The 11,424-nt window shown below is 39.3% G+C and overlaps 1 protein-coding gene across 1 annotated transcript; it reads left to right on the top strand.

The window, feature by feature from the left end:
* The first annotated feature begins 4,277 nt into the window (after positions 1–4,277).
* On the top strand, positions 4,278–5,843 carry LOC120173457. The gene is made up of 3 exons (XM_039180625.1): positions 4,278–4,649; positions 4,998–5,095; positions 5,612–5,843. The coding sequence occupies exons 1-3, from the start codon at positions 4,278–4,280 to the stop codon at positions 5,841–5,843; spliced, it is 702 nt and encodes a 233-aa protein (XP_039036556.1).
* The last annotated feature ends 5,581 nt before the right edge of the window (positions 5,844–11,424 follow it).

The raw sequence follows: 11,424 nt of genomic DNA, 5'->3' as shown, positions 1-11,424 counted from the left end.
TTTAAAAATTAAATACATTATAACAATTCATTTATTCATTAAAATCCACCAAATAATAAAATAATTTACAACCATTTATAGTAATCCTGGCACTCGCCTCACACCATACGTTACTTGTAGAACAACCAAGAAAATGGAGGCAAGAATGACCAACTTGAACAAGACCAAACACAAACTCAAGAAGAAATAAGAGAGAGACTAAGTAAGATGGAAGCAAAGATGGCAAACTTGTAAGCCAGTCTGCTAAAAAGATCGAAGAGATATTGAAGAAACATGCTACGAGTGGAAAACCAATGTCAACCAAACAAGATCTATCACATCCTCCAGGGTTTAGACCAGGAGCATTGCATCCTGCTGGGTTTACATCTGACCCCCAACATCTATCAAGATTTACACCAGACCCTCTGCATCCTCCCGATTTCACACCAGTACATATTTCTGTTAGGTCGCCAGCTTTACAATAAGCTCCCCCAAGAGTCTACATGGAAAATCAACATAATCATACTAAGCCCGCATTTCAAACCAATTACCCACCGACTGCTAGGGTAAGACCTGTTGAATCAGGTATGGAGAAGTTGCCACCTTATTTTTAGGAAATATCAGAAAAATGAAAGGTTAACAGCTAAATAACACATCAGCTGAAAAGCCTGGAGGAAAGGGTAAGATCAGTAGAGGTGGAGCCATTCTATGGAATGGACGCAAGGGACCTAAGCTTGGTTGCCGATCTAATATTTCCCCCGAAGTTCAAAGCACCAGACTTTGAAAAATATGATGGAATTACTTGCCCATCGGCCCACCTCAGTATGTTCTGCAGGATAATGACATGACATACTGAAAATGAAAAGTTGTTGATACATTGCTTCCAAGACAGTCTAACTGGATCGACAATCAAATGGTACAATCAGTTGACCAGATCCCAGATCAAATCATGGAGGGATTTAGCACGAGCATTTTTTGAACAATATCGTCACGTCATTGACCTGGTACCTGACAGGTGGACGTTACAAAACATGGAAAAGCGACACAGTGAAACCTTCAAGCAGTATGCCCAAAGATGGCGTGATGTGGCATCACAAGTACAACCCCTATTGCTAGAGAATGAGGCTACAGTTATCTTTGTGAATACCCTGAAGGCTTCATATATGGGGCATCTGTTAGGAAATGCTACCAAGAATTTTGTTGACTTTGTCATTTCTGGAGAATTAATCGATAATGCCATCCGAAGTGGCATGATTGAAGGATGAGAAGGGTAAAAAAAGCCCTATTTTAAGAAGAAAAAAAGCGAGGTGAACCACGCAAGCACTTGCCATAAGAACTACGCTGCCAGTGTTACAATCGCCCAGCCTAGGACAGAAAAAGCAAACACCTATGAGAATAAGGGACTGAGAAGGGAGAATGGAAGACCAACTTTCTCACCAGTGCTAGTATCATATTCAGAGATTTACGCCTCGCTTTTGAAGGATGATTTAGTGTGTCCCTATAAATTAACTCCGATGCAGCCACCTTACCCTCACTGGTATAATGTTAATGCCCACTGTGAATACATGTAGGGATCGCTGGGCATGATATCGAGAACTGCATGTATTTTAATAAGGTTGTACAAAACCTCATCAACGTTGGAGATTTGGAATTCAAAACACCAGCTATAAACACTTACCATTTGCCCAATCATGGGGGGAACGAAATCAATATGGTTGAAGAGAGAGAGATCAAAATGACCAAGAGAAATTTATCAGAAGTCAAGTCTCCCCTTTGTTGGGTATTCAGGCAGCTGTGTACATCAGGAATGATTGAGGGTAATCCTGAATCAAGGTCATTGGGACGAGAAACATACTGCGAATATCACCAAACTGAAGACCATGACATCCAAAATTATCCCGAATTTCAGAGATTGCTTCAGAAAATTATGGATAGTAGAGAAGTGGAATTTTTTTAGTAAGGAGGAAAAATCGCAAGATATAGACATTTGTATGGCGGATGGCTCGGACAGGATATCGGGGATGAGAAAACTGGTAGTCATCACAGTTAATCTAAGATAATAAAGATCATCATCAACAACTCCAAAGGTGGTGATTGCAACTCCATCCCCCTTCCCATTCAAGGATACCCGACAGGTTCCTTGGAGCTATGCAACCAACGTATCAATACCGGAGGGGTCCAAGATGTCTGAAAGAACAAACGAGGAAAATAAGTCAAGATCAAGAGAAATAGATGAGGTAGGCCACTTCACAAGAAGCGGAATATGCTACTCACCAGAAACGTCCACCGAGGTAGACAAAGGAAAAGCTAAAGCCAAAGCCGTCGTGGTGCCAAAAATTTTCAATGAAGAACCTCCACCGATCATTAACGAACATGTGACTGAGGCTCAAGGTCGTGAATTTTTTAGGTTTCTTAAGCACAATGAATACAGTATAGTGGAGCAGCTTCACAAACAGTAGGCGAAAATCTCAATCTTGGATCTTTTGATCAATTCTGAAGTTTATCGAAACGCCTTGCTAAAGGTTCTCAACCAAACGTTTGTCCCTAAGGATATCTCGACGAATAAATTGGACTGAATTGTAGGATACATAGCTACTGACAGCTATATCACCTTCACTGATGATGAGATCCCGAAAGGAGGGACGAGATCCATTAAAGCTTTAAACATCATGGTACACTGCCACATTCATGTCTTGCCAGGGGGTTCTTATAGATAATGGATCGACACTGAACGTAATGCCTTTAGCTACAATGTAGAGGATGCCCATTAATAGCTCACACATGACAACTTATCATAACATTGTCAAGGTATTTGACAGAACCTAAAAGGACATGATGGGAAATATAGAAATACCCTTAATGATCGAGCCTGTTATTTACAATGTTGATTTTGTGATAATGGATATCCACCCGACATACAATTATTTGTTAGGGAGACCTTGGATCCATACGGCAGGAGCAGTTCCTTCATCCCTGCATCAGAAGCTGAAATTCGTAATTGATGGAAGATTTACCAGCATTGGGGCTGAATAATAAATCATAGCTTATGTAACATCTGAGACCCCGTATATCGACATCAATGAAGACACCTTGGACTGTTAATTCAGGGCTTTAGAATTCATCAACGCAACCTATGTGGCTGAAGACAGTAGAATTCCACGTCTCGCACTGTCGAAATATACTAAGATAACAGTGAGGAAAACCCTTAGGAGAGGAGCGAGAATCAGTAAGGGACTGGGAATAGAGCTGTAGGGGCAGGTGCGACCTATAACTGTTGAGTGGAAGAGAGACCGTTTTGGGCTCAGATTTAAGCCCACCTTCCAGCAGCGGGGCCAAGAAATGAAGAAAAAGAATGAGGTAAGAAAGGTCAGATTGAGATAAGAGGATGTCTTTGGAGAATGCTTGTTCTTCCTTTCCCTGCAGATTTCTTTCAAATTTAGAGAAGTGTACAACTTAGAACAATAACTTACTAGTGACATCCAAACCAGGATGACAGGCGAAGCTTTGAAAAGACTGTCAATCAACATAACTTCTGGGGGTAACCAACCCGAGAAGTTTCTAGCTGGAATTCGTATGTGCTTACCTGGTGAAAAGCTCAAAAATTGGACAGCCGAAGACCTCCCCGTAGTCTTTAAGTTCAATCCAAAGTAATGCCTAGAAATAAGTTGTATTAGCATCCTAAAAATATCTGCTGAACGTTTTGTAAAACTTCACGCTTATCCCATCAATCAATAAAAGTTATTTTTTTCAAATGGCAATCATTTTCATTATTCGCATTATTTCATTACGTTCTTTACATCATATTCTTTATTCTTTAAAACTCCAAATTCTTTGCATTTTTTTATCATATTCTTTATTTTTTTTACTTTCCAATATATTCGAGTCAAATTTCATGCAGATGTCACAATAATACTAGCATAATTATTCCCGAGGCTAGTTAAAAGATAGACTTCGAGCGATCGCTATGTCTGGAAGAAATTAATGAATGTGAATATGAAGAAGACTGTGAAGTCCCTATTGAGCTATTAAGATTGGTAGAAAAAGATGAGAAATATATCCTACCCTACAAGGAAGAAGTAGAACTTGTAAATTTGGGGACCGCGAAAATACATAGAGAGATAAAGATTGGCACTACTCTATCCGCAAAAAAAAAGCTAGAATTGATAAGTTTGCTCCAGGAGTTCATAGATGTTTTTGCTTGGTCGTATCAAGATATGCCAGGGTTAAGTACTAATATAGTAGTCCACACGTTGCCCATTAAACCAGAATGCAAGTCGGTCCAACAAAAACTCATAAGGATGAAACCAGAGATGTTATTAAAGATTAAAGAGGAGGTCACGAAACATATCGATGCAGGTTTTCTTCAGGAGGAAAAATATCCTGAGTGGGTAGCCAATATAGAGTCGGTTCCTAAAAATGATGGGAAGGTTCACATGTGCGTAGATTACCGAGACCTTAACAAAGCTAGCCCAAAGGACAATTTTCCATTACCTCATATAGACACCCTGGTGGATAATAATGCGGGGCATTCATGGTTTTCCTTCATGAATGGCTTCTCAGGGTACAATCAGATCAAAATGAACCCTGAGGACATGGAGAAAATGAAGTTTATAACCATGTGGGGAACTTTCTACTACAAAGTAATGACATTCGGGTTAAAGAATATTGGGGTAACCTATCAAAGAACCATGGTGATTCTTTTACATGACATGATGCATAAGGAGATAGAAGTATACGTGGATGACATGATTGCTAAGTCCAGAACGGAAGAAGAGCATGTACAAAATTTGAGAAAGTTATTCCAACGATTAAGGAAGTACCAATTAAAGCTCAATCCAGCAAAATGCACATTCGGAGTAAAATCTGGAAAATTATTGGGTTTTGTGGTAAGCCAGAAAGGAATCGATATTGATTCGGATAAGGTTAAGCTAATTCAAAACCTTCCAAAACCACGCACACAGAAAGAAGTTTAAGGGTTCCTAAGAAGGTTATATTATTTATCACAATTCATTTCTCAGCTTACTGATAAATATAATCCGATATTCAAATTACTCAAAAAGAATAATCCTGAGGTATGGAATAACAAATGCCATCAGGCTTTGGAAGTTATCAAAAGGTACCTATTTAATGCCCCCATATTAGTATCACCAGTACCTGGCAGACCATTAATTCTCTACTTAACAGTTTTTGAGAATTCAATGGGTTGTGTACTAGGGCAACATGATGAATCAGGAAGAAAAGAAAGAGTCATTTATTACTTGAGTAAGAATTTTACCGATTGCGAGACTCGATACTCACTTGGAAGTTATCAAAAGGTACCTATTAATGCCCCCATATTAGTATCACCAGTACCTGGCAGACCATTAATTCTCTACTTAACAGTTTTTGAGAATTCAATGGGTTGTGTACTAGGGCAACATGATGAATCAGGAAGAAAAGAAAGAGTCATTTATTACTTGAGTAAGAATTTTACCGATTGCGAGACTCGATACTCACCGATTCAAAAGTTGTGTTGTGCCTTAGTTTGGGCTACCCGAAGACTCAGGTAGTACATGTTATACCATACTACATGGTTAATATCGAAGATGGATCCGTTGAAATTTTTGATGGAGTCCCCTGTTTTGACTACCAGATTGGCTAGATGGCAGATATTGTTATCCGAGTTTGATATTGTCTATGTGAGTCAAAAGGCAATAAAAGGGAGCGTTATAACACATTTTCTTGCAAGTCGTGCCTCGGAGGACTATGAGTCTCTAAACTTCAATTTCCCAGATGAAGATTTAATGTGCATTTCTACCGAGGATGAGAGCTCCGAAGGCAACAAATCTTGGATTTTATACTTTGATGGTGCCTCTAACGCTTAAAGAAATGGAATCGGGGCAGTGTTGATTTCCCTATAGGAGATTTACTATCCTTTCACAAGCAGATTAGATTTCTTTTGTACCAATAACATGGCTGAATACAAAGCTTGTATCATGGGGTTAAAGGCGGTCATTGAAAGAAAGATCAAGACGCTCAAAGTATACGGAGATTCCTCGCTAGTGGTGTACCAACTAAGGGGAGAATGGGAGACGAAAGACTCAAAGATAGTCGAATACAGAAATTTAGTCCTCGGATTACTAAAAGAATTTAAGGATGTCACGTTCAGATATCTCCCCCGAGAGGACAATCAAATGGCAGATGCATTAGCTACCTTAGCATCAATGTTTAAAGCTAATAAGAGAACGAATATGGTGCCCATAAGGATGCAAGTATAAAAGTCCTCGGCTCACTACTGTCACCTAGAAGAAGAAATATATGGTCACCCATGGTACCAAATATTATGCAGTATATGAGATACCAAACATATCCCCCCGGCGCATCTAAAATGACAAGAAAATAATCACTTGATGGGGAAATTTTATACAGAAGGGACAGTGACCAAGTTTTACTGAGATGTATAACTGCCAAATAAGCAAATAATGTGATGGAAGAGGTGCATGGGGGAATGTGCGGAACACATGCAAATGGTTTCTCCATGGCCAGAAAAATCATGAGATATGGGTACTATTGGGCCACGATGCATACAAATTGCGTCAATTACGTGAGAATATGCCATAAATGCAAGATATATGCAGATAAAATTCAGGAACCACCATCACTATTACACGTCATGAGCTCACCCTGGCCGTTCTCTATGTGGGGCATGAACGTCATTGGGGCAATCATGTCGAAAGCTTTAAATGGGCATCGATTCATCTTAGTGGCAATCTATTACTTCACAAAATGGGTAGAGGCTGCTTCCTATTCCAGTATCACGAGATCTATTATATGTAGATTCATAAAGAATGAGATAATCTACCGATATGGATTACCAGAAAGAATCATCACAGATAATGTTGTTAATCTGGACAATAAGATGATGGATGAGCTTTGTGCGCAGTTCAAGATAAAACATGCCAACTCTGTAACCTATCGACCAAAAATGAATGGGGTAATAAAAGCAGCAAACAAAAACATCAAAAAGATAATCACAAAGACTGCAGAAACTTATAGAGATTGGCACGAGAAGTTACCATTTGCCTTATATGGATATAGAACGATGTACGTACATCGATAATGGCAACGCCTTTCTCTATGGTGTACGGAACAGAGGCAGTCGTACCTATTGAGGTTGAAATCTCATCACTTCGAGTCTTAAAAGAAGTAGAATTGGATGAAGCATAGTGGATCTAGTATCGCCTTGATCAGTTGAATATTATTGATGAGAAAAGTATTGAAAGCTATATGTCATGGGAAAATGTATCAAAAGAGGATGATGAGAGCCCACGATAAGAAGGTACCCCCAAGAGAGTTCAAAGAGGGAGATATAGTATTGAAAAAGATTTTGCCAATCCAGAAGGATTTCCGCGAAAATGGATTCCTAATTGGAAGGGGCCCTTGTTGTCAAAAATGCCTTCTCTGGTGGAGCTTTAATTTTGGCAGAGATGGACGGAAGAGTGCTGAAAAACCCTATAAATTCAGACTCTGTCAAGAAATACTATGACTGAGAAAAAAGAAAAATAATAAAATAATAAAAGAAAATTAAAAAATAAAAATTAAAATAAAATGAGAGGTTTGAGGTAAAAACCCGCAAAGGGCGCCTTGAAAACAAAAGAGGAGTTGAGTCGAAAACCTTAAGGACTAATTTGTAAATACTCTAAATTACAATGACTAATTGCATAGTTTTACCATCCAAAATTTTCAACAATTTGGTGGCCAAATTTGACCAATTTTGCCACCCCATTAATGCCACCAAATTGCCACCCATAATGTTGACAATGTTGACAATTGATGTAATTTGGTGTGTCAATTTTCAACAATCTCCCACTTGAAGATTTGATTGGAACAATCATATCTTCACACCATTCTTTCTACCTTGTACCTTTCATGTTACTTACGTTTCTGACAGGCCACAGGAGGATCGACACCAGGTAAATTTATCAGCATTGATTGTCTTCATCATGAAATCTGCTATGTTGTCTTTGGTATGGATCTTCTGCATATCTACCATTCCTTCTTCCACCTTTTCACGAATGAAATGGTACTGAACTCATATATGCTTAGTCCTTGAATGAAATACTGGATTCCTTGCTAGATGCAAGGCGCTTTGACTGTCACAAAACATATAGACATACTCTTGATTGTGCTCAAGCTCCTCCAATAGCATCTTCAACCAAATTGCTTCTTTACTGGCTTGTGTAGTTGCTACATATTCTGTCTCTGTTGTGGACGTAGCCACAAATGACTGCAATTTTGAAACCCAGCTTACAGCTCCACCAGCAACTTTGAACACATATCCTCTAGTAGATTTGCTTTTATCCAAATCTCCTGCATAGTCAGAATCTACATACCCATTGATTAGTAAGTTTGATCCTCCGTAACATAATGCAACATTTGAGGTCCCTTTGATGTATCTTAGGATCCTCTTTACAATATTCCAATGCTCTTTGCCTGGATTCGCCATGTACCGACTAACCACTCCCACTCCTTGTGCAATGTCTGGTCTTGTGCATATCATAGCGAACATTAAACTTCTCACTGCTGATGCATACGGTACTCGAGACATCTCCATCCTCTCTTCTTCACTGCTAGGACTCATACTGGAGGATAATTTGAAGTTAATAGGAAGAGGGGTAGAAATTGGCTTACAATCTTGCATACTAAATCGTGACAAGATTTTCTTCAAGTAATTCTTTTGTGAAAGCCAAATCTTCCTATTACTTATGTCTTGGTGAATTTACATCCCTAGAATCTTGTTTGCTGATCCCAAGTTCTTCATTTCAAATTCCCTAGCCAGTTGTGCCTTCAATTCTTCAATATGATTTTTATTGGGTCCTGTAACCAACATGTCATCCACATACAACAGCAATATAACAAAATCGTTATCACCAGACATCTTGAAATAAGCACAAGGGTTTGCATTAAGTCTGTTGTATCCAAGGCACATAATGAAGGAATCAAATCTCTTATACCAACACCTCGGAGCCTGCTTTAGACCGTACAGAGATTTTTTCAACCTGCAAACCAAGTTCTTCTTTTCTTTTTCTTCAAAACTACAGGCTGGAGCATATAAATTTCTTCTTCAAGATTTCCATGAAGAAAAACTGTTTTAACATCTAGCTGCTCTAGATGTAAGTCCAATGTAGCACACATTGCCAAAACTACTCGAACTGTTGTTAGTCGAACCACAGGAGAAAATATTTCATTGAAATCAATACCTTCTTTTTGAGCATATCCTTTGACCACCAGTCTTGCACGATACCTCTCCACTTGGTCGTCACCATTTTGCTTGATTTTGAAAACCCATTTGTTACCAATTGGCTTCCTTCCTTGTGGTAGTGGCACAAGGTCCCATGTATTATTTTTATGAAGGGCTTCGATTTCTTCTTGCATCGCCATCATCCACAGTGAAACATCTGAGCTGTGTATTGCCTCCTGGTATGTTGATGGCTCACCGTCCTCTGTTAAAAGGCAGTATGCAATATTACCTTCTATAACATAATCTGAGTGCCAATTGGGACGTCTTCTCACACGATCTGATTGACGAGTTGTTGGAGTTTCAGAACTCCCTGGTTCTTGTTCATCATGTGCTGGTTCTGCTTCAGAAGAATCTCCTTGTTCAACCTCATTTTCCATATATCTGTGTAGTCTCTGACTTTCAGCGCTATCATCATCTTCTTTTCTTTGTAACTTATCTTCTACAAAGATAACATCCCTGTTAATGATCATTTTGTGGGCAATAGGATCCCACAAGCGATACCCCTTTACTCCATCAGCATACCCCAAGAATTTGCCTTTCCTGGATTTTGGATCCAGCTTTGAAATTTCTTGGGCGTTGTACATCACGTACACAATACTTCCAAATACATGGAGGTTTGAATAATCAACTGGTTTAGCAGTCCACATCTCCATTGGTGTCTTCAGCTCTATTGCAGTTGATGGAGCTCGATTCACCAAATAACAGGCGGTATTGACTGCTTCTACCCAGAATGATTTTTCTAGGCCAGCATCCCTCAACATTGCTCTTGTTCTTTCTAACAAGGTTCTGTTCATCCGCTCTGCCACTCTATTTTGTTGAGGAGTGTTCGCCACTGTGAACTGTCTTTTGATGCCTTCTTTCCTACAAAAGTCATCAAATTCTTCACCTGTGTATTCTCCTCCATTATCTGTTCTAAACACTTGATTTTATTTCCAGAATCAAGTTCCACCCGCGCTTTGAAGTTTTTGAAAGTTGAAAACACATCGGACATCTTCTTAATAGGGTACACCCAACATCTCATGGAGTAGTCATCAATAAATGAGACAAAATATTTTGCCCCGCCTAGGGATGTAACTGGTGCTTGCCATACGTCAGAGTGAACTAGTTCTAGAACACTTTTGCCTCTAGAATTTGATGTGTTGAATTTCAACCGGTGCTGCTTACTTGTTATGCAATGCTCACATAAAGTAAGTGATACCTTTGTTAAGCCTGGAAGTAGCTTTTGCTCCATAAGGACTTTCATTCCTTGTTCTGACATGTGTCCAAGTTTCTTATGCCATAGCATTGCAGAATCTGAACTACATGAGGCAACAGAGGCTTCTGCTTCTAGCAATGTCTCTCCCTTCAGCATGTACAAGTTTGCAGCTATCTTTCACCTTTCAGCACCACAAGCGCTCCACGGAACACCTTCATGATTCATTTCCGTGTTTCAATCTTGCTAGCATTATTATCCAACAATCCGTAGGATAATAAATTTTTCTTCAGACCTTTCACATGCCGCACATCTCGAACAACTTTAATTGTTCCATCATACATCTTCAATTTGATGGTTCCCACGCCAACGATCTCTAAGGCATGATCATTGCAACTATACACAGATCCTCCTGAGACAGGTTCATAATGATGGAACCATTCTCTTCTTGAGGTCATATGATATGTTGCTCCCGAATCAATGAGTCATATATATGCAAATCGTTTTCTTCCTTCCACGGTGGTTGACGCTTCACAGCATAGAGCATCTCCATCATCTGAAGTGTTTGCGGTATTGCCTTGTGGATTGGATTTTTATTTAGACTCCAACAATCATTCTTCAAGTGACCATTCTTTCCATAGTTGTAACACTTTAAATTCTTCTTGCTTCTCGACTTCGATCTATCATGTTTGTGACTGCTGCTTTGACCACGTTCTGTTGATCTCCTTCTCATCGTTGTCATCGTTGTCAACGCTTCTGCTTGTTGCAAATTTACTTGTCTGTCTTCCTTGTTCTTGCGCCGATTTTCTTCTTGTAGAACAGCAGCTGCAACGTCATCGAAGACTAGACTGGTGACATTACTGTTTGTCAAGTTGATGATGAGTTGATCATATGAATCCGGTAGACTTTGAAGTAGAAGTTCAGCACGTTCTTGTTCTCCTATTTTACAGCTTAAGGATGTAAGCTGAGAAAA

Source organism: Hibiscus syriacus, unplaced genomic scaffold, assembly GCF_006381635.1.
Source record: "Hibiscus syriacus cultivar Baekdansim isolate YM2019G1 unplaced genomic scaffold, ASM638163v2 tig00111952_pilon, whole genome shotgun sequence".
Lineage (NCBI taxonomy): Eukaryota > Viridiplantae > Streptophyta > Magnoliopsida > Malvales > Malvaceae > Hibiscus > Hibiscus syriacus.
This window is presented reverse-complemented; position numbering and strand designations above follow the sequence as displayed.

What these genes read in the sequence shown, in the direction of transcription:
- LOC120173457 (XM_039180625.1), top strand. Translation starts at nt 4,278, where the DNA reads ATGAAACCAGAGATGTTATTAAAGATTAAAGAGGAGGTCACGAAACAT. An exon ending in TCGGGTTAAAGAATATTGGG is followed by an intron (nt 4,650 to 4,997) that starts GTAACCTATCAA and finishes TTCATTTCTCAG; the next exon opens with CTTACTGATAAATATAATCC. An exon ending in GCTTTGGAAGTTATCAAAAG is followed by an intron (nt 5,096 to 5,611) that starts GTACCTATTTAA and finishes TTTGACTACCAG; the next exon opens with ATTGGCTAGATGGCAGATAT.